This window comes from Amphiura filiformis, chromosome 9 (genome assembly GCF_039555335.1).
Source record: "Amphiura filiformis chromosome 9, Afil_fr2py, whole genome shotgun sequence".
Taxonomy (NCBI): Eukaryota; Metazoa; Echinodermata; class Ophiuroidea; order Amphilepidida; family Amphiuridae; genus Amphiura; species Amphiura filiformis.
This window is the reverse complement of record NC_092636.1, coordinates 62,427,651-62,452,738: the sequence shown is the minus strand read 5'-3', so window position 1 is coordinate 62,452,738 and position 25,088 is coordinate 62,427,651. Positions and strand designations below refer to the sequence as shown.

Below are 25,088 nucleotides of genomic sequence, written 5' to 3'. Positions count from 1 at the left end.
CGTTTTACAGATAACGTTTAAATGTCAGGTTATATGAAAGGTAGGAAATAAAATGTTTAATAACATTCAAAAATGCAATTGAAAACTTGCTGCAAAGCATTCTAACAAATTTAAGAGTTGATAAAATATTTTTTCAAAAGTGTTTTCCAAAAAAGATTTTACAATAACATTTTGACAACATTTTTAAATGTTTTATTTTTATCATATCCCCGGGATCATATCGAACATTTTAAAAATGTTTTAAAAACGTTTTCATGACCTTTGTATAACCCGACTGTGAGACCTTTATATAACCCGACCCTGAGAACCCAACATGTAAATGTTATTAAAATGTTTTGACCAAAACCCGAGACATGTTTATATCACGTTTATAACATTTTAAATATATTCTTGAGTTTGCTGGGATATCAAGATACACAAGCACACCCTGTACAGTGGCAGTCACCCTACTCTCTTATTAAAAGATACTTGTTTGCTAGTCCTGGTTTTCAAAACCCTTTTTCACCTCTTCCAAAAAGTCCATTTTTTCCAGCCCTACAGAAATCAAACCATTTTTGTATGACCCTTTCTGCATATTTTATGTGTTTCTAGGATGTTGAAGGAAGTGCCCGGGACACCTGGACCCAAATATTCATTTTGAAACCATCAACAATCCTTACACCACCTGTCTCAATGTGGATTTCTATTAAGTCAATTGATGTGAGAGTTCTGCAGAATTCTATCTTGAAATTTTGATGAGGTCAGTCTTTCCCCTTGTGGTGTGGATTGAAGAAAACATGTATATAATTACAGCTAAGCCAATGGAGCCAAATTTGCTCAACCTCTCAAACGACACTGTCGATGCTTGGTTGATCATTATTTATGAAATATTAATTAACTGAGTGTTGTTAATTGCAATATCATTTAATCGTTGCATGTAATGTATCGCCCAATAACAATTGACCATTTTGATTAATTAGTTGATAGTTCATCAAGTATCGAAGCAGTATCAATGGTCGATTCCAAGATCAAACAAATCTGACTGTGGTGCCCAAGTTTCCAACAGGAAGATTCATATTTACTTCTTCCTCTTCTTTTTTCAGCAAGGGAAGCTTGGGCAAAATGATAACAGAGAGAGAGTAAAACAAATGAAGACCGGTGGGGATCCAACCAGTGCACTCAAGATTCCCAGTCAAGAGCTAATCAAACAACACCAAATGGAACTACAGTGAATTGCTGGTGAATGATCATATTTTTCTCACAAGTATCTACTCAGTCAAAAACTCAATCTCCAAATGTCCATGTACTGAAAATATGTTAATTTTTCTTAGTTGTGTAAACAAATCACACTTAGGCAACAACATCAACAAAACAGTTCTATGGGCCTGACTGACCCTGATAATTTTTTTTTTTTTTTTTTTTTTTGCTGTTTGAAATTAAAAAATGCTGTTTTGGGCCAAGTGGTTTGATTTTGACTGTCATTTTTTTTAAACAAATTCAGAAAAATTTCAAAATGCTTTTTGTTTCACATTTCTTGAGAAATCTGTCCACCCATAGAACAGGATGGGGTTTTTCTATTTTTTGGAGCTGGGGAAAAAATATTTTTCTGAAAACTTACCCATTTGCCTTCTTCTCCTTTCAGAAAGCTGAATATCAGCTTTAACTCCTTGACTGATATACTGTAACTGGCACACACACCTAAGATCTCCATCAATAAATCTGAAAATAGAAACAAGCCAGTCAAATTAATTCACTGTTTATTTTATCATGTATACCTTAACACTAGCTACTGCACTGGGATACAAAAGTGGTAATAATGCAGGGATAGTGTTACATTAGGGTAGTCTATAGACCTGACTGTTTGAGGTATTTAAGAAACAAACTTGAAGTCGAAGACCTTTTTCATCAAATACTGTCTTGTAAGAAATGTTTACATGAATGAAAACATTATGAATATTAAACTGCAAAGGATGTTCAAAATGTCCATGCTCATAACAATTTATGTTTTCCTCATTGTGAACAATTTGTGTCGTGAAAATAAATGTGCCCCTTATGCCAAATGGGGACAATATTGCTAAAGCTGTAACAGACATCTTCAAGTATCTTATGTCATATTATGATAGGTTCAGCTATTTAGCTCAATGTAGAAATGTACAAATCTTATTTTTTCCAAAATAATATGCTCTTCTTTTTATCAGGTTTAATACAACAAGAAACAGACTGCTCGGCCATTCTTTTATCCATATAAACATTAGCAAGCCAATATCCATACACAGAGCCCTTGTTTTCAGGGTAGCCCATATATTTTAATTTACTTCAAATTAAGGGTGTAGTGATTTTTACCTATAAACACATAAACAGTGAGTCAGAGCTGTCAATGTCGTATCGTATCGTTTTTATTACCATCAAAAAACAACACATAATCACATCAGATATACAACAAAATCAGATGGATGCAACTGAAAGCAAGATTGTTGTACTCCTTTACACAAATTAAAAGGGGGAAATTAACTCACATACATACAAAATAATTTCGATTTATAAAATTATCTTCTATAAGCAAATAACAATTTATGTTCTTCCACTGGAAAGAAGATGCTGATGATACCATATAATTGGCCAATGTGTACACTAAACATCCCAATGAAACAATCTCTATGAATAGGTTTATTCTAAGCGTTTTTAATTACTGTGTGGCAGAATCATAAATTCAATTTATCTGCTTAATGCTTCCAAGGTTGTCGTTTTATAAATCAAAATTATTTTCAATATTAGGTGTTTCGATATAATGCAGATGTATGGCTTGTAAGGAGCATCACAATCACTGCCATTTTAATTATTTTTTATCAGGTAGTTAAATTAGAGATATTTTATCTTTTCGTCATAATTTTCCCCTAACATCATGCATAATTACATGTACCATCATCATCATTATTACTAGTTATAACCAGGTGGTCAAATTGGATATGTTTTATTTATCTTTTCAATAATTTTTTCCCACAAAATTATTCAAATTGGATATGTTTTATTTATCTCTTTGCATAATTTTCTCCCACAAAATTGAGATTCAACTATATTATCATATGTCCATCAGAATATGTTTGCCGATATAAATCAATTTTGATTGTTTGTTTTTTGTGGGTTTTTTGTGGTTTTTTTTACATCCAATCTCCTCATTTCTATTATTTGTATTGATCATTACAATTTTGAAGAACGCATATACCGGCATGTATAATGAAGTGTTTGCTATAACCATGTTATGAAAACTATTGATTACAAAAACATCTGGAAACAAATGACCCGTTCCAGCAATATACCTCAAGTAGGCTATGCAAGTTTAAAGAAATATGTAATGTTATCTACAAGGAATAAGCAAAACTATATAGCTTCATCAAAACCTTTAAAAGCAAGGTGTCATAACAAAATGAAGTATTAAACAAATTTTGTCTCTTTCAATCATGAGACTTTCATCTTGTTATACTCTTTTCATACATAATAATATATCAAGTAAATTTTGCTGGAACAGGTCATGTTATCATCATCAATACATCATATAATATTTCTTTTCAATACTGCACATTTTGCCTGCATTGACAAGCAGCAAGTAAAAGCTTGCCATAATAAAGACATTCTGGTAATGCATAAGCTCATCTAAGAGGAACTCAAGGCCCAACTCAAGGTATGTAACATAGACATGCACAGCTTGATTTTTTCTGTTCTTTTCAAAATGGCTTACTCCTTAGGAATGTTCATTTAGCAACAAGTTCAATCACACAAATTCTTAGTTTGTGCTAAAAATAAACCAAGGAGTATTATAAACATGTGTACTCAGAGACTGGAAGAATTTGTAATCACACAGTTTTTCACAGTTCATTCAAGTCTCCTTTTTTGCTAAAAATCCACCTTTTCATGTCTTCCCACCCTCAATTTTATATCAAACCTGGTTTAGGGTTTATATTCATACATAAATTGGGACAGTAATGATATGCCATCAACCCAAAAATGCAAAGACAATTGAATTTATAAAGAAAAACTTGCTAGAAAATTTACGTATTTGCATTTTCACAGAAATGTTAGTTTGTATACACGGAAGTGTTTTATGTCCAGTTTGATATTTGCATCAATAGGAATGGATAGGATGAATATGTGGAATTGCGTTTTATCTTGATTTGAAATGAGAGTCAGTGACGTGTGTTTAAGCTCTATCTTTCATTTAGAATCACGCTTTTATGTTCAAAACTAAGTGCATTCTTAGGTCTCTACTGCTATGTGAGAAACTACTGCAGATGGGAGCAGGTTTTTTGTAAGTGGCTACAATTTCCATGCCTAGTACAGATTGATACTAAGTGATTGTGACTCAAAGGGGTCTATTGTTACCTGCCAGGTCTATAATTAAAATACTACATAAAATGTTGTGTAAATCCCCTCATCGGGCGCTCAAACAGAAAACAGAAAATTCAATTTAGTAGAGGTTACGAGATCACCACTTATATGGTGTGAAAGAAAATGTGTAGCAATGGCATCCAATTTGTCTTTGTTTCAGGGAAATAACCTTTTTGAAAATAAATTGTCGTTGAAAATAAAAGTTGATTTATTTTTTCAATTGTAAGAAGTAGGTCTTAGGTACATAGGTTTTGTCCAGAGGCTTTGTTCATTTATTCCAACCATTTTCAAGGGGTCTTATTACGGCTACTTAACTGTGATATTCCACCTACTGAGAGAATGAGAAACAATTTGAGAGAAAACAGAGTAAAAAGGGCTGGATGTGCATGAGGAAACGATGAAAAGATGAGAGATGTGAGTGATTGGATTTTACAGGTGGCTGGAGGTTATTAGCAATAGATGTTAGACATAGTTTGTGTAGGTATGTCTACAACTTGAGATGATTGCTGAATTCCTTTTGTTGAAGATATATTTGCCAAAGCAGCAAATTCAGTCAATCTTATCCCTTTACATTCTTATATATATAAGAAAAATTTAGGGAATGACTTACTTTTTTGAGCTTTCTGCAAGTGTAATATTATTGTGTGCTATATAACATTATTTTATGTTACTCTCAGCTGGTCTGTTTTGTAACTCATTTTTTTTTATCGTATGTTAATTTATTTGTGTGGTTTTGCTGTTGCTGTAGTTTTTGCTATTCGTTATTATTTGTTAATACCGAAAAATATGGACAAAAAATGGAAAAATACAAAAACCAAACCAAAACAAACAAACAAACAAAACCTGTCTCAATAAAGACTTTAGGCCTATATTCCATTCCTTACATACATGCACTGCACAAGCATTTAAAGAACAGCTCCAAAACAAAGAAACAAACACACAACATCTCAAGAAGACTGTCTCTCATTAGTTACACCCATGCACATTACTCTTTTTCATTCATTCATTCATAGTTTATTTCCATAAAAATTTTTTTTTTAAATGCACTCTTGTGAATTTATGTAAAAGCTCCCTTTGCTTGGAACAATTAAAAGAAACCACATATTATTCAAATTAAATTACTAACCAAATTACAATTTTGAAATATTAGCAACTCATGGTAAGCGCGAACATTTTTTCTGCAACAGTTTGTCCTCTACTTGTCCGCAATAATATACAGCAATGTGCCATCATGCCAACACATATTGAAAAGTAGCTTTAAAGTTGATGGTCAATAATTGTGGTCACGTTTTGTCTAATGGTGTTTTTCATGGAAAGTACCAGAAGAGTTTAAGGCATTATTTACAAGAACAAGTTGAAGCACTGAAGGTACGGAAAAAAAATATCCTCAACGTTCATCCAAAAAGGGTACTGAAAAATAGTTTTATTATCATTTGCACTTTAAACCAAAAATGTGATGAAGTTAAACCATCCATCTCCAAGAATAATCACTTCCAAAACACTTCATCTTTATCTAACAATCTCTTAAATAATTGATTTTAAAAAAGCAGTAAAACAATAGAACACCATTTGAACCTAGTGCCTAAACATTTCAATCTTCTGCTCTGCTCCATCATGCCTCAATTAATTAGAGTGTTGTGCTAGTCATACAAAGGTTGCCAGTTCAAATCCAGTCAGATGCACTGGTTTTTGGGGTGTTTTTTTCAAAAAATAATTTCTGTGCGCTTACTGCTCTGAGGAAAGATTACAAATTCATTCATCCTACATGTATGTACCCACAGAACTAAGCATAATCATTTCAGTAACTGATTTTGTTTTTTACATCCTTCCATATCAACCTGTTAGCGTTATGTTTTATTTCCTTTGATTCTGCAAATTTCTCAGTGCGCAATTATATTTTTCCATATTGATCAATTTTTCAATATATGCTACCTTCAATCACACTTATTTCTCTTCTAAAGACATTGGGCTATTCCAGTTGAAATCCATACACCCCTATGGAAGATATGAGCTGAATCGCATACACAGGGAATTTCAAATGGAGTCACCCATTTAGCTAACCCCAATTGAGATTCAAACTTTCTGTTTGTAAAACTACGACCATGTCTTCCATAAGAGGTGTATGAATTTCAACTGGAATGTCCAAATGTGCAATATTCTGTCTACCCACAATGCCATGCCAGTTACGTGTGTATACTTCTATTATTTAAATAAATAATGTTTTGATTGTTCAAATATTTTTCTGTATAAATATCTGTGCTTTTAATGCATATTGCCTTTGGTGAGTATATATATTTTAAATTGTAATGCCACAATTCAGTGTCACTACTGCAAGGTTGTTTGAATAAAATATATACCTGAAATACTGACAATTTCCTGCCTCACCATCTGACAGCAGATGACAAGTTATCTGTCAAATCATTCTGCCCGATGGAAAGCCATTTAGCAATAACAACATGTTCTCTTCCGAGTATGATTCTAAATAAATCCCAACTCCCATGTATTATCCAAGGAGCAATTTGTACAAACATGTAGCCTGAACTTGATGCATAGCCCAAAATAACATGTTATTCCAATGATTGTATTATGCAATACACATGCCATTAAGCATGCACGCCATCCCAGCAAACGCTTGTAGACATGCAGTCCCTGACCGCAAGTGTTCTACTACATTTAATCAAGAAAGCAACTGCCTAAAAACGTACCAATCTCCTTGTAAATTAGGTTCATGCTCGGCATGATGCTAACTCTCTACCCTGCATCCATTATTGGCATCACAAATGGTTTTTAAATTAATATTTGTCTATGTTTGCCAACCTTTTAAAATACATCTTAAAGCAAAGTATGCTACAAGTTATGTTTTACTTTATTTTTAGTAAGTTTTGTGCAAATTGTACACGCATCCTTGTTCGACAGTGAACATTGTATTATCTAAATGAATGAGTTGAGCACAAGAAAGGCATAGGATGTGGATGTCATATATCTGTGTGCAATGAACGCTGCATATTCAGTACAAAATTGAAAAGTAATCTCCCCAGAATATCAACAAGGGGTTAGTGCTACAAGGACTTATCTACAATAGCTGCCCTATGCACATTCGATAATTTCTGCATTCTATATTGTACACATCTAAACATATGACACCTGGCAGCTATTGCAGATGGGTCTTCTTGCAATAACTCCTCAACGAACACCTTACACACAAATGAATGACAAAATATGCAAGAGTGCTATCAAGGATTCAATCCACACACATGTGATTCACTATGCACACAAGGCTTCCTATCTCAAACCACAGTAAACTTTCTATCTTGTTGATATGTCAAGTTCAGAATTTTCAAAAAGGTGACTGCTTATTAAAATAACAAAATTGGGAACATGCAGTGGGCTCTACCTTCACTTTATTAACACTGGCTTATGGAACAGTCATTCCAACAGGTTACAAGAGCAACAACAAAAATCACAAGCCCAACAACAAAAATCACAAGCCCAACTATTCTGCTAAAATAACTAAACTTCAGATGATGGTGTATAAGCTTATCATCTTATCTATCTATTTTTAAGACTTTAAACTACATTATCAATTACACTTCCTTCTGTGCTTCTTTTTCTTTCATTCTTTCTCTCCTTGTTCAGCAATTTGATAATTTTTAAAGGCATTTTATAAATATCTTTATGTATGTACTACAAATAAAACATGCATGTTCCATAATTATGTCAATAACATTTTTTTCTTGTAATTTATTTTAATATTTTGCCTTTTAAACATGAATTTTAATCTATGTTGAATGTTGAATTTTGCTGTTGTTACTTATGTTGTTGTTGCATTAATTAGCTTGGGGAAATTGTGTCTGTAGTTGTACACCCTATTACAAGATCTATTATTAACCTCTTAACCTGCTACACAGAATGCTATCTTGAGTAGACAGTAATCAGCTAAGTGGCCCACACAATAGACTACTCATTTTCAGTTAATTAGCAACAAGACATAGGGATGTACCTTTCAATGATTTTTACCTCATGCTGTATTTTGTATAAAGAACACTAATGCAATTAAGAACATTTTCTTAATGACACTGCCCATGTTTGCCCATCACTACTATTAATTTCAAAAAAATTGTGCTGTATTTTTCTGGAATTTAGGGAGTAGTTCAACATCAAGGAAAAATTTTAATTTACTTAAAAGTACATTTTTAAAAGTACATTTTTAAAAGTAAATTTTAATTTACTTAAAAGTACTTTTGGATTTGAGCTCAATATTTGGTCAGTTGAAATGCAAGTGTGTTAAAAATAACCAAGAGATATTATTGCCAATATTTAATTGTGAGTGACATTTCTGAAGTAAGGGCAGAAGGGCAGTACATATATGTTTGAATTGCTAAATTTTGCTATCTACAGAAGATAACATTTTGATGCATGGTATTTTTCACATTGAGAAAGGAAACATGCTTCCATAATGCCCAATAAAATGTATATGTAATTTGAAAATCATCATGGACTGTTTGTCTGTTACTATAAATATAGTTACTTCATACTTAAAGGAGTGTTTCGTGATCCTAGCATCCTCTTTTTATGACATTTTTCAGTAGATATCCACGAAAAAAAGCCTTATTCCCAAAATTTCAGTTGATTCCGATTTTTGCGTTATGCGAGTTATGCATGATTATGTGTATTACACTGCTCCATAGACAATACGTTGTAATTTCGTTCTGGTGCACCAGAACGAAATTCAAATTTCACGATATCTTTTGCAAAACGAATTAATCTGCAAGAAATATTTTGTACATAAACATTATGTAGCCAGAGGTTTCCAGTGATATAAAAATCTCAACTTTTTTTGAGAAAAGTGGGGGATGAGGCTGTGGATCACTTAAATGCCCCTTTAATCTATATTAATATAATGCAATAAATATGTTCCAGATGCTTGAAAGAATGCAATAAAAACACAAATTCTCTATTCTGCAAATGTCTTATGTATGGTATTACACATTATGTGACTAAAATTTAAGATAAAAGTTTGTGCCACAAAATGGGAAAGTATGTCACTTAAATAGCAAAGTATGTCACTTGAAAGATTTAGTGTTTTTGTTTTCGCATATGCTTTCAGAATTTCATAAAATTGAACCTTAATTTCAATATAAATGTACTCAATATACTAAGCTTTAAGATATTAAAGAGACTTTTGGGACACACTGTATCTACAAGAAGTGTGAAGCAATTTATTAATTATTTCTAGCATTTATTCTCTCCACCTATTTGTAGGTAAATTTCACAGGTGCGAGTTTGAAAATTCTCACTAACTCTCTGTAGCAAGAATGATTAATACGCTGCATAACATTTTAACACCCAGTTCTATTAAAATTCAAGCCAATTCTGAAATTTCAAGATTTTTCTCCACCTTTTAAAAATGCATCAAATTTTATGTGTCAAGACGATTGATGACCTGTCAAGACCAAGGTGACCTCTCGATTCAAATTCTACGCAAAACCATCACTTAATAATATTGCTCTCTAATGGCTATTGATTACTGCCAGCTTTAATTTTATGTACAGTTGAATAAATAGAAGAAAACAAAATAGGTGGAAACTAGATTTCATTACCACGATGTGCTCTGCTACATCTATTTATGTTTTAGGGTTAATACGTCATACAGCCAACCTAAGTATTTTTGTTACATTAAATTTTCATACTTAGGAAAGCAACCACATTTTGCAGATTAAATTTTTTAAACTTCGCAAAATTCTTGGATTGCTGTATGTAAAGCAAAATACATGTGGCCTTTTAGCATGTACACAATTTTCACCCATTGCTGACAATCATCAAATCTGCAAAACTGAAAAGCAATTGGATATTTAATGCTTTATAATATTCAAATAAGAATGACGATAAAGACTGATAAACTACTAAAAATTAATTTTCATACTTTTCAATATATTACAATGAAAAGTGTTACTTTTTTGTTCAATCAAAGTGTTACTTTGTTTGTTCGCTTAAATTATTTCTTGTTTGTTTTTGGTTCCACATATTTTGCTGTTTGCTATGTTTTACTTGCTAATTTTGAGGTGTTTTACAATGCGAGGCATTAATTCAGCAAAAAATAAATACAAAAGTAACATTATTGAATACATGTCAATATAAAATGTGGGATATGATGAGAGCAAATAGTCAGAAACAGTAAACAAATGTCAAATGTATTGACATGTCATAAACGAAAATGAAGATTGAAGAAACAATCACCACTCTCGAATAAATACATTTTTCATCACATCAAGCTACAGATCAGTTCACCAATATTGTAAAATTTCTGTGTAAAATAGATTTGTATTCCCTATCTTTCACAAAATATATTAGTTTGGCTATCACATATGTCGCTCTTTTAATTTTGAGCTGAACAAATGAGGCCATTAAAAAAATCGCAATTTTATGGCAGTGCCCAGATCAGATCGTGAATGTATGTATTGGTGAAAATGATTGACTGATTGCCAGAATTGGCTCAAGATCCTGAGATTTTATTACAAAAATCACAGATTTTGTCACAACTAAATTATATACCGCATAGTCAGCACTTCAGGCATGCCATGCTTTTTGCTGTGTATTTTAGTTCATTGTAATCATGTAAAAACTAGAATTTTTACCAAATTTAGGTGTCATCCTCAGCAAGAATATGAACAGAATTGAGTCTCTTGTCAGTTCATGCTATGCAAATATTGAATTTCTGGCTAGTCTAGTCTAGCCATGGAAATTGATCATATTAAAGGAGGATGGTCCGGTTTCATCACATCCCGCTTTCACCTTGGTTGACTGACTATGACCCCTACTCTCCACCTATGAGGTTTCATATGAGAGCAAAAAGTGCATTTGAAGGCCACATAAAAGTCTGTGAAGCCACTTTCGACACACTTCACTTTACAAAATCCAAACACAACAGATTTCAGCCTTATATTTCATTTTGTAAATGATAAGCTTAGCAGTCAAGTTAGCTCAATTGATAAGGCATTCAACTATGGTGCAAGAGGTTGCAGGTTTGAACCCTGGTGGTGCCTAGTATGCTCTCGTGGAAAAATTGAGTTAGCGTGAAATTCCCTTGGACAAGGAACTTACTGCTAATTGTCTTGTTGTAACCCGTACGATACTCGGGGAGCTGATCCTGGTTGCGATGGCTATTTTGGGAATTGAAGCAGCAAAGTCCCTGATTTGTTGTTAAATGGTTTATGGAATGATGTGGGGCTGTAGCGGTCAGCGACAACCTGAAAGTGTTGCCGAGGCTTGTGGATCAACGTCTAGGCGTTGTGCCTGTGCGTAGCGCACACTATAAATCACTGCGCTTCTTTTTTAATATTATGAGCTTTCTACTGATACCAAAATCTCCATTTTGATAGTGTGGGATGAAATTGTTGATAGGACCATCCTCCAATATCTACACAACAATATTCAGAAACAAAAGTCCTCCGCCCATTCCAGTCTTCTTTACAATTCAGTCATTAAAGACAAAACCTTTTAGGTACCTCACAGATTCAAATTAAATATGGAGACTTGAAATATATCTGGTTTTAGTTGCATAGATTGTCAAGGAGTTTATCAGAATTGGGTCTAGGAGTATTATGTATGCTACCTAGGGGACAACCGTATATGTGCTGCAATTTGCACACCAAAATATCTTGCCAGTTGTCTTGCCTACAACTACATCTTGAGACATGAAGTAAGTTTGCTTGCATAACAGCTGGGAATTGTTATTGATTTTTATACCTTAAAAATAATTGTAGTGATTGACAACTTGAATATGAATTATTTGGCTGTTGATAGTAATGATTAAAATGAATAGAAATGCATGGAAGAATAATATCTGGAATATTTTAGAGAGGGAAAAGGATCTCTAAAAATTATCTTTGCAAACAATCCTCTCAAAGTGACCTTGATCTTGGATGGTGGTACCATGTCATCGACACATTTGTCTCGAATGTCTCGGTCCCAGCCGGTTTGTGTTCCTCCGTCACTAAACAAACCGTCTGGCGACAACCGTGAAATAATGATCACTGATTGGTTAATGAATTTCCAAATAAAACTGTTTTCAATTGGCTATAGGATGTGACTTGTGTAAGTGACATTAAACCTTCTCCTGTTTCTTAGAGACCCATATTTTCAGCCACATCAATCAAATTTATTTATTTTCCATCAAAAATGACCAAATACGAAATTATACAACACGATGGAGGAGGTACAACGATAAGCAGAGCCTGTAAATGTTGCACCCCTGTAAAATTGAAAAAACTGTAGCCATACCTTTTTAAACAAAAAATGCAATGAATCATTCAATTTAAAAATATGAAATTGTATGGTAAAATGCCATAAACAATTTACACTGATAAGCGGACAAGCATGGTGAACAACTTTGAAATGACATTTTAAGTGGAGGCAATGATTTAACAGGAAGAATAACCATGATGATACAAAAATACAATGATTTACTGGTAACTATTAATGAAGCAAAAACATCACATATATTATAGCTTCAGTTTTTATGCCCTCCAGTAGGCACTTTTTCCAGGATCTTCCCATTTTCAGGCTCTATTTGCACCTGAATATATATACTCTGAAGCCAAGTTATAATTCACAAGATCTTATATTTGGAGTTAAAAATAAGTTCCCAAGACCATACCTGTGCATCACACATACCTACCCTACAACTATTGCAGTACAAAAGTTCAGGATTTGTTTTGCATAAATTATGATATATGAAACTTGAAATAACCTAATTTTGGCAATTCATCATGTTTTAACCCAGATATGGATCAATTAAGATGTCGCATGCATTCTCCCATCAATGCAATAATGCTCATTTCCGATCCAGGGATAAGAAATTCTGAAATCTAAAAATGTGAACATTTGCTGTTCACTGTCGTAACTAATTCACAGGTTAATTAGTTCACATCCATTTTTCTGCACACTCATTATACTCAGCTGCTTGTGATTTTAATACGGATTCTCATCATTCAGAGTTTGATTCAACTAGTATATAGTTTAGCCTCTGGCATCAAGTTCATTCCACTTTAATTTGCACATTTTTTCCTTCATTTCTGTGAAGGGCAAAAGGTAAAGTGCTAAGATTATTAAACCCAAAAAGCCATTATCTAATGTGCTATTATTACATTGCCACAAGTAAATTTAAGTTGGTTGCACACAATCAGTCACCTGATGATGTCCGATGGAATCAAATGAAATGTAGGTGTGAACGAAACATAAGTTCCAATATTTGATTTTAACAATTGCACTTTTGTTTCACCAATCTTCAATTTCAATTTTACCAACAAAAATATTATGTTCACCCATTTGCATTTGTTCAAAAATGTCATATTTCTGAATGCTGCGTTCCCCTTTTTACATTAAGAAAATGTTTTCATTCTTTTCTCGGGAAAAATTGCTCTTTCTCAATTTTCCCATCTCATGTAAATATTGAATATGTCTCTCCCTAACACTGCCATATTCTAACAATAAGTAGAATTGGACAACCTTCTCCTTGAATGAACTTATTTTTTGACTGTATACAAGAATTTCCATTTATATATATTTTAAGGCCTAAATAAGAGATATTCAGACTAAAGCCATAGAGCCCAAAACTGAATTAATAATGAAAGCAGACAGTATTTCGTATACCCTGTGATATACCTGCAGACCTCCATTTGTTGCATTATATGTATGTATTGACAACATGCACATCTACATGTAGAATGCCACTCAAACTCATCTGTTGAGGAAATCTGCAAATGTGAAAAACACTGGGGGAAACACTCTAAAGGGTTGTGCTAGTTTATTTTAAGAATGGATTTACATTCTTAAAAGCATTGATCTCTTTTTCCTTCTTTTTTTTCCTTGTGTGTATGTGTCTCAATGTAAAGATACTAGATTTATGCTTCTGTCCTGCATAATTCATGTCAAACATGTTTGTATTGGAAGTATTTAATTAGTCCCAGGCTCAGCATATCCCTGCCTTGCACAGGTAAAATAACATAACATTCCCCAACAAAAACATTTACAAACACATTATGCCTGACATTTACAGACCTATCTTTCTAAACAAATGTATAAAACATTATTCAATTGTAAAAAATGTGCAAGGTACAATTTCTGTTGTAAAAGGTCAACAAGACTAGAGATGGACCTTATGAGGGTCTGTTGTAAGTTGTATATTCCTGAACAGGCAAAGAAGGGGACTGGGCTGAAGACTGATGAAAGTGGATGGGACTGTCTGTGAAATGTGTTCCGGCTGGGGAGTTCTGGTAACAAGGCGGTTCTCGAACCACGAGTCTCGCCTGCTTTCGCGATCGCCTGCTTTTACGATTACTTTTGGTAAAAGTAAATCAACCTGCAACAACCCATGGCGATTTGTCTGTTCAATTTGAGCTTGATTGGACCAATATTGGAATTTGACCTTTGATCCCTAAATTTTGGTGGGTCTCGGCTGGGCACAATTACCTGGCTGATGGTGACTGTACCCACCAAGTCTCATGCCCATCCGACAATTTTTACTAATTTGACCTCAGATGACCCCTACTGACCCCAAAATGACCTTCCAAAAATTGGGCTCAAAAACTGAGAAAAAATTATCGACATCATAAACATTCAACGTTGATCGGGGTAGAGATTGTTAAATCTTGGGTGGTGTAAATGTTAAAGGTACGTGCATTCAATTAATTTACCTGTGACTTTTTAAGTGAGCTACGGCAATCTGACATAGCAAATTGATAGACTAACAAACTCAGAATCAGAAGACCAGTGGGGATTAAACCATGACACTCAAGATTACCAAGAGCCATCAAACACAAGAATCTTTGCTACTTATGACCACTTACTCCGTCACAAAATTTGCAGTGTTTTTTATATTTTTGATCAATTTTTAATGGATTCAGATGATACCACAGTAAACAGTGGAAAAGATTCAGGAAAAATCTGTAAGACAATGATTATACTGATTTCAACGGGGGCCTGAGATTGGAATTCCAGTTTCCTTTCTCACGAAGTAAGGGCTAAGAGTAAAATTGTACAATTGTGTTCGGAGTGGCCTTCTCTTTTCTCTTTTTCCTAGCTATTTTCTTCCATTTCTTGCTTTGTTTATCAAAGCTATCTAGGCCAGCATGCATATATTAGCCTACACTGGCTATCCAGGCTTGTGCATAAATTTGTATGAGCTTGGAACGGTCCATGGTTTTCCATGGATTAGCATGTGTTCCTCACGGACCAACCTGGGTAAACAAACAAACAAACAAACAAACAAATACTAGTCCAAGCACATCATGGGTCATTCAAATAAGTGGAACTTTCAGAACCAACCAAAATTATCTTAGTGTGCGTTAATTTCTTCACAAAATTTCCTGAAACAAAACTTTTTGAGAATGTTGTGGGTATCAGCATCAAGCACACCTGTATGCCCTCTCACACACTCAATATTCCTATACATGTAGCAAGCCTAGCAAATGTATTGGTGTAAACTGTGCAATATGTAAACTGCATGGAGATGTGCCCATGCTTTTAAAGATGATATTCACTAAATCGCAGTGCACTAATTGCTAGAACTCATTCTTGACATGTTGTCTGACACAAATCAATGGGGCATTGCTAATGGGAAAATGAAATTTGATTTCCGTTAATCTGGCTTACAATGTATGATAATATTTATACTTGATTGCTTTTTTACAGGCATTTAATTGTTGTACTTTAATAGAAATAGCAATTCTGAGCTGTCATAGTCTTAGATTTAAGTGGTCGCTTTATTGATAATGTGCATGTACCATACTTCATCAGCTCATCCATTCCCTGCGCTCCCCATGATGATGATCCCAAGAGTTGTAGGGTCTATGGTTTATCATACTAAATTTATAGGCGCAATTTGTTAAAAGGTAATACCACGTCTTTGCTACAATAGCATGTTTAAACATGGCGGTCCAAGAAATAATGTAGCAAATGCAAAGCTCTATTGAAAATTCCTCTTATTCCTTTACACTTTGGTACTTCTCTTGTTGGCAGTGTGTGATATGTGGCGTTTCATGTTACTGTGTGCTCTAGTAAACTGCAGGCATTTCAAGCACAAAACTGATTGAAGGAGACTGTCTAGCAATGCAAGTTACAGTGCTGTGTACCCATACAGCTGCTATCTTTCAACATTTTCTACTACAATCATGGAATGACGAAAATAGCAACCATAATTTTATAGATATTTAGAGACCCTGGTAATTGTTTTTGGCAAGATGGAATAAAATTTAAAAATTTAATTATAAAACACAAACAAATCTTGACTTTGATCATCCTCCATACAACCACAATATCATATGGTTTTCTAGCGCTAACAAACACACTTATTTCAAATGCTGCTCAGAAGACATCAACATGTTTATACTGAACACCTCGCTTCAGTGCGCATTTATTCCCCATAGTTTTGCTGTGTGTCACCATCAACCATGTCACTTTTACTGCTCTGCAAAAGGTGGGTAAATATTCACTTTCTCTTTATTTAATGGGAAACCAGAAATACGACAACAAATTTTTGTGACCTTCAGCTCATTAAGGTCAGGTTTGGATCACCACGCTGCATATTGTACATGTAGCTATCACTAAAGTGAATGTTCAGTGGCGGCGGCACTACAGGGGGGTAGCATTCCCCCCTAATATTTTTGGTACTCCCCACTTTTGATGCAAAACCCCAAAATCACGTAAATTTCCACTTTTTATGCGGCAATTTTGGGCAAACATTTCAATTTTGCCCCCCTGAAATTCACTTTGCCCCCATGCCCCGAAAAAATTCCTGGCGCCGCCACTGGGAATGTTGCCACATATCGCCCACTATTAACCACTTCAAAAGATGGATGATGGTGGACAGTTAGGTAACCCCACATCAACCAGTCTCATCATTTACTTGGTCTATTTCTACTGGGACCATTGTCATGTATCACCTTGCATCACCTTGCATCACCCTGTATCACCCATCAAACCTTTGCTCAATAGAATCATAGGACATGTATCTCATGATATCACGGTTCTCACCTGTTTTCATTTTGCATTCTACATATGACATACAAACATAAGATGTACAGCAGGTGCTACCTCTATGTACCTTCATATCTAGTTCATACAAGCAACCCTCCAGATATTCAGGGCTTTTAACAGAATGCCTGGCTGGCAGTAATCTTTGCACCTCTCTACAAATCACCACTTATTTAGTTTCTGCACTTGCTCCATTTTGTAGACTTCAGTTGCCATCAGATTTAAATTGGTGTCACAGAGGTTCATAACTAGCTTAGTAAATTGAGTGTCTAGATGAATGTGTTACATTTTATCATGAATGATGATCCAACTGATAGGAAATGATAAATCGTCTGTGATACAGTCACAAAAGGCGGCACACTTTTTATAATTAATGTCACCATCACTTATGACAGATCTATCTAATAATGCACAACAAGGTAATAGACCTTGTATTCTAATACTCACACTTTAAAACCAGACTTATATAGGACATAAAGGCATAAAGATAAGACATAAAGTATAAAAATACGACACATGACTAGATTTGCATGAGTGAAAGCAGTATGTGAACATGTGACATCAATTTGATGCGATTCAGGAGTACCAATTGGTTACAGTGGCGGAAGTGACATCAAATTATAAAGTGCATGTTTACTGCGTCCATGTGTCAAAATCTAATCCTCTGAAAGGACTTCCCCCTTGTTTCAAACCGAACAACATGAGGGGAGAATGTTAAGTTTTAAATGGAAAAAAGGGGGAAAACAAGGGGGGAATCCAACAATAATGAGCAGACAAGAGGGGGGAACGCGAATGGCCCCTAAGGCTGCGGTATAAATAATTGTTTGGTTTAATATGGTTCCCCACCACTCATGAAACAAGGTCGATCAGTAAGCAAAAATATTACATTTTTTATTTATTATATATTTTGCTCCCATCACTGTCTGAAACACTATTAGTGCACCATCAATTGACAAAACCACGATACTTCTGGGAAATTGGTGACAAATAGTCCATGACCGATGCGGAGAACGATTTTGCTGTGAAATTGCAGTTTTATATGCATGCCAATGTGAACCGTGTCAATTTGAGGAATATCTACACTAATAGATAGAATCTGTTGCCACTTTTTCCCTCTCCAGATGCCTCACAATATTTCAGGTTGTGGGATAGGGGTTTGAACTATGGTTGATTGGGGGACCCTAACCAAACAATTATTTTATAACAGCCTGAGAAGAAAAATGTATTCCTAATTCATACAAAGAAAATATCACTGCATGCCACTCAACTATCACCCTGTTTTAACCTTTGTGCATTTATGTGGTGTGATCAAGCAAACTCAGTCGAAAGTCGGACATATTCAATATTCAGTTTCATATAGGATTGTAAAAAGCATTTACAAAGCTACATTTTGCAGAAAACCTCATTGAATTTGGACAACCAGTTCAAAAGATATGAGCAGTTAAAGAGTTTCCAAAACAATAGGAAAGTAAAGGTAACACTTCCTTGTTTAGTTATATCTCAAAATCAATATTTCCGACTTTGCATGATCACATCACATATTACTTCATTATTGATTCTTACCGGAGATCATTTCGTCGCCTTCTCTCAGCTTGCGGATCAGTTTCTCCATAAGCCCAACCTCTGTGCAGGCTTGTAGGTTCAATACACTCTTTCTCAAAATGGCTACAAACATGCTCCATATTTCAGCCTGAAATTTAAAAAAATAATGATTAAATAGTTAGAAATCAATTGGAACTGGCACAAGTTTACTGACAATACAAACATGATGTACATATTTAATACACACACACCCCCCACCCACACATACACATCCTATTCCCTACATGTTTTTAACCCGACTTTCATAATGACAAACACATTTTAACATAATATTAAATCTGTATTTTTTTAACACAAATCTGACATTTAACTGACAAACCAAGCACTTGAGGTGGTACTACACCCCTTGATAAATTTGTGACTATTTTTGCATTTTTCTCAAAAAAATAATAACACACTGGTAACAAAAGTTTGTATATAATAGGGGCAAGGAATCCAGTTACTACACTGTAATTTCAGTGACTCAAGACAAGCGGTATGTTATTTATGATAAGAAAAGAGGTACCGCTAGAATGTACCCCATAACATAACAATACCCAACAATATACCACTTTTTACCATATTTTTGTCCACACCATCCAAACAACAACATTTGAGCTTTCTGCTGATTCAAAATCTGTTTTGATGAGGAAAACTGGGTGATGAGGCTGTTGGTCTGGTCACACACCTTTAAGATGCAACTGCTCTAAATAAAACCTTATTGTATCTGTACAAATCCCTGATCAAAATGTGCATTTCCACTGATATGACTTCTTGTATTGCTCATCTTCCAACCACTAGCATTCAAGTTCATCATCTCTTAGCACCAGAGCTGTGTTAGACCCCGATTACATGAGTATGTTTTCATCATTGTGTCGTAATTTACAGATTATGACACAAATGTAATAAGTGAATGTGATCACACCATTGAAAAATCATCCTCATATGTGACCGTACACCACGAATGAGCCGTAAAGTTCGCCCCGGTCAATTTTGTTTTATTTCATGTTTAGAAAATATATATCATAAGCTTTTAAATGGTATATCATTTGACTTCAAACGATATCCTGAAGAGGGTTATTGTATGTTGAACTTTGCTCCTTCAACAAAATGGTATACCTTTTTTGGTTCTACATGTATCTCTTTTCCCACATTGCTGGTAATAAATATCAAACAGTCATAATTGGCGGTCATTTCAAATCATCCCCAAGTCAACGAGGTTCAGGAATGTCCTTTCATTGTTAATTGTTGGGTATACATACCTAGACAAAATACAATGCTTTGTAATCCACCACTGGAACAGGATTTAGCCAAAGCAAACAGAGACTAGAGATATTTAAGAATTCTATAGACATAGGTAGAAGCTTATTATCCTCTTCAACAATGGGATTATTGATTGGTTTAAAAGGTGTTTGACTAGAGCTATCAAAATGAGACACATGTGGCATTAAGGGCTGTGCAATAATTATCAGCCCCGGGGTAAAATTTCCAAACGGCTCGCCAAAAATCGCTTGCCCCCCCCTCTCGGCCCGCCAAAAATTCTTTGCCCCCCCTTTGAACATGCCAAATTTTGGGGATCCCAAATTCCAAACTTTAAATGGTCTAGATGTATGTTGTGAGCGCAGCGAGCAGGAAAATTTGCATATTTAAGCATTTCCGTACCGTTTTCCTAAGCCTTTTTAAAGCATTTTATTAGAAAGGTGCCCCGTGAATGCGTGCCAAAAATCGCTTTCCCCCCCTCTCGGCTTGCCAAAATTGCTTGCCCCCCCTTCGTCTCGCCAAAATTTCTTGCCCCCCCAATTTTACCCTCCCCAGGGTTCATAATTATTGCACAGCCCCTAACTTGAGGTACCTATGAATATGACCTTCTGCACATTTTACACTGTAACTCGGAATACAATTAGGACATTTACGGCTCATTCGTGATGTACGGTTACATATCGTAATTTAATGATATGCGGGCACAATGTGACTTTATGACTTGAATTATGATCACAGTTCGTTGTGTAATCATCTTACAATGATGAAATTTGTACACAGTGTTTTTATGCTCATAATTATAACACAACCAAACTGGCCCCAATGAACAAAATTGCCATCAATGATTATATTAAACGACACAGTTGTATCAAGCCAACAACATTTTGCGGACACAAGCTTTAAATGTTGTAATATGATTGTAACATGATCGTAATTGGTGGTGGAAAAAAATTGTGCGAACCAGGTCTTAGACAATCAGGCTCGTCGCCCAGCTTTAAAGAGGATCGCTAAGTACACATCAAATGCAGGCAGGCTAGGCAGCACATGGTAAACCAAATCAGATTAACTTATCTTGATGAATAACTCAAATCTACATGCCATGTACAAATAATCTCATCTTTTTTTGATGAGCTTGTAACCTGATAAATCTATCAGATGAGGTGGAAATCTACTTGATCCATTGTCAATACACAAAGAACCAGTTAATGCATCTGAATTATATCGCTGTAACAGATGGCATGGATGAGTCTCAGGAGTCATATAGGGTAATTTAGGGCAGCAATGCAAAAGAATCTGCCTTATTAAAGGTACATGAAAGAGATTTACTCTGCAAAATTGAAATATCTTGGGCGAAAAATACCACTTCTATGAAAGTACAATACCCTGTAGAGATGATGCTCTTTATTTCTGGTGATTAGTTTGTTTTTGTCTTATCTTTACTGACTGCATTTTTGTTCATTTTGGATGAATTGGGAAATGCAAACTTACTGCAAAGGAGTCTTGGAGTCGGAACATTGTGGAGCCATGCATAAACTTATGGAATGGGTCTTTAAAGCTCTTTAAATGGAATGGGAGCCAAAATGTGCTGCCTGAAGGCTTTGCTACCAATTACGACAAATTCTAGTCCCCAATGAGGCAACATAACTCGATCTTGCTCGTGATAATATGCTAAACTTTTAAGGTTTTCAACTTGGCAAATTAGGTAATTTCATTCATTCTTGCATATACTAATAGCACAAAACAAGACTCTTTTTTACCTTGCCTGCTAGTACATTTGCAATGTTCCCTGATCAACCTGATCAATGTTCTCTTTGTAGCACATGGCCTGTGTTACTAATACTATTTGGAAATTATGCATATGAGAAGAAGCAGAACCTACTTTTAATTAATAAGAATGCTAATGGTTCAGAGGCCCATGTCCATATTCCTCAGTTGTGTAATTGAAAGGAAAAAATAACCACAGAATTCCACACATCCCAATATCACCCGTCCCTTTATATTTTGGTTCACCTCAAGTTCAATAGGGACATAAATGCCTTTTCGCAGTTGCGCAGCAAACATGCTGACAAACCGTATGTGTGCATTTATGCTCTGCAAGATTACCTGTATGTACCTGATTAGATACTGCAACCAGCGGTATGTCACTACCGAACTTGAAGTGAATCAAAGTATATTCATTATTTGGTACTAATAGAATGAGCTGTACAGGGTTCACAGTTTGCTCTCAAATAACCGGGTCCACTTTTTTATGCTGGACCCATTCAGATCCTATTTAGTTGAAATTTGCGGGTCCCAAATTGATTTTTGTGGGTCCAAATTGTACTTATGTACAAAACTTCAGAAACACCCGGAAATGTATTAAAGTATGCTGAATTCAGCACCCAAAACTTACCAAAGTTGAGTCAAATTACTCGGTAAAATATGACTTTCCGCGATCGGCCGACTTTCTCATAAAGAACTACAATTACTATCTAATAACATGCACTACATTAATCATCTAATTATTTGGTTATTTTGTTATATTTGCTCGGTTGAAATATACAACTACCGCAAAAACATGTTTTCGCGATATCACCAGGAATTGACCCTGTTTTGTTGACATTTTTATTGTAACATAATATTTGCACGATCCGAAAAAAAATCGCAAGTCAACCTCTTCCACAGTTCCCCTCGTATCACTGATCAAATATCTGTGCATGAAATAGCGATGAGGTGTGTATCATGTTGCAGCGATTTTTGTAATTGTATGTAATTTATGAATGAAAAGTGAGCCGATTGAGCTGGGTTATCGCACAATGACGATCTATGATGATATTTTCTATTTCTTGGATGGGATTTTTTCCGGGTCCAAGCACAGCTTGCTGGACCCATTCAGGTTACATAATCTTACTTTTTCCGGGTCCAGTGAGTTCAAAAAGCGTCCTGGACGCGAAAACGCGATAAACTGTGAACCCTGGAGCTGTACATTTTATGCTCAAGACCAGATGCTTCTATCTATAACAATGCCCCTTCCTAGGAACTTCTTGCCCCAATACATCCCACCCCACCTTCGATTTCTCTGGTCTACAGGTAGTTCAACTTCACATGATTATTGCTTAGAGCGAGGCACTCTCTATGATGAGTTTGTTTTTGTTCATTATTAAACCAGATTTAGATAAATATACCTGAAGAGTAATGTTGCAATGGTCCAATAGTTCCAACAGGTAGTTGATGTTTTCCGGCTCCTCGATAACAAAGTTAGATTCCAGGTCAAAGTCTCCACCAACCAACTGTATGAGAGAATAAAAAGAAATAACATATCAAATAATGATACTAAAAACAATAACAACAATAATAACAACAACAATAACATCACATTCAATGCAAAATTTGATGCTTCTTTCACATAGGCATTTGATTCATAGGTTTAAAGTAAAAACACTCAGCTTTGAAAACAAGACTAGTAGCATAGTCAGTGGGGGCACCCCAGGAAATCATGGAGCATCAGTACATCGGCAGTCTCCAGGACAATGTACCGACCGTCCAGGAGAATAACCATACTACATGTACATTAACAAAACTGGCCATAATCTGTGATGTCCTTCTTCCCAATCACCTATTCAGTCCAAAGTTAACAAACTTTAAACACATTTAAATATTAATATTGCAAATTGCCATGCACAATTGTCCCAGTAAAGTGAATCTCTTGGATCGACATGGCAGAGCGGGTAGGGAGAGATTACTGATAAGAACACTCATCAGTGATATTGAGTTTTGTGTCGGTACATTTACAAGTTTGTAAAAGACCAAATTTGGACATACTGCGCATGAGGTACTTCACTGTCTCAATTCAAACATTTTTTACAGACTTCTTGCCAGTAAGAGTGAAGTAGAGCACTCTTTACATCTCAATATACTCCACTGGGCATTTTGTCAGGAAATGGATGCAATTTACAGAAGATTTGAGGGATTCACAGTAAAAACAAGGAATATAGCCGAGTGTATACTTCACCAAATACACCTATGACTTATCGTATACATGAGGACTGCAGTACAGGGTGTCTTTATGTAGACACTCAACATTTTCAATTTGCTTCACAACCCCAGGAATTATGTGATTGCCCTACAAGGAAACATCTCAATCATACACTAGAGATCAAAGTTCTTTTGATATACACTGGTAACTATAGATTTCTGAACCCTGCCTTGATAGATGCCTATAGCAGCCCACCATTTCATCCCGAGATGTTCCAATTGATTTTGAATATGTATGCCACTGCACAATGTGCACAGACATGAAAAAGCGGCTTAGCCGAACGTCTTTTTTTGGTTTTATGTAATTCCACCTGTCCCGTTGATTTAGGCATGGGAGATGCACATAATGTGGAATCTATCGGATTTGGTTATGGCACAATGGCTACTGGCAATGTATTACTCCTTTAATCCAGTCCTATAGAGTTGTACACCACAAGATAGATGAGCACACCAACTCAGTTCTCTGTAAATTTAACCATACATTTCTCATGGGCCAGTTTAAAAGTGTCCACTTTTAGTTTAGTTTAGTGGTGTTGTGTTGTGTTGTGTTGTGGTGTGTTTTTTTGTTTTGTTTTTGTTTTTTTTTTTGTTTTTGTTTTTTATATTATATTTTTTACCAAATTGTTTTTGCAAATTCACTCATTTCAAAAATGTTATCATGATGAAAACATACAAGCTGTTCTTCTTCTATTTTGCTGATTTACTATAAATCTAGTCAACAATTTCTTGGAGAGAAGAGTGCAGAGTTCTTCAAAAGAAAGAGCAGCAGTTCTAACTGGTACAATTTGATTGAACAAAGAAAAATGCAGATTCATTTTTTCGATTTTTGTTCTGAACAC

General features: G+C 35.0%; 1 protein-coding gene across 1 annotated transcript in view; it reads right to left on the bottom strand.

Moving 5' to 3' along the window:
• The window catches only part of LOC140160214 (neurobeachin-like), a 411,951-nt gene that overhangs the window by 344,228 nt on the left and 42,635 nt on the right, over positions 1-25,088 (bottom strand). The window contains 3 exon segments of the mRNA XM_072183491.1: positions 1,598-1,698; positions 18,958-19,084; positions 23,400-23,504. Coding sequence (XP_072039592.1) covers positions 1,598-1,698; positions 18,958-19,084; positions 23,400-23,504 — 333 coding nt within the window.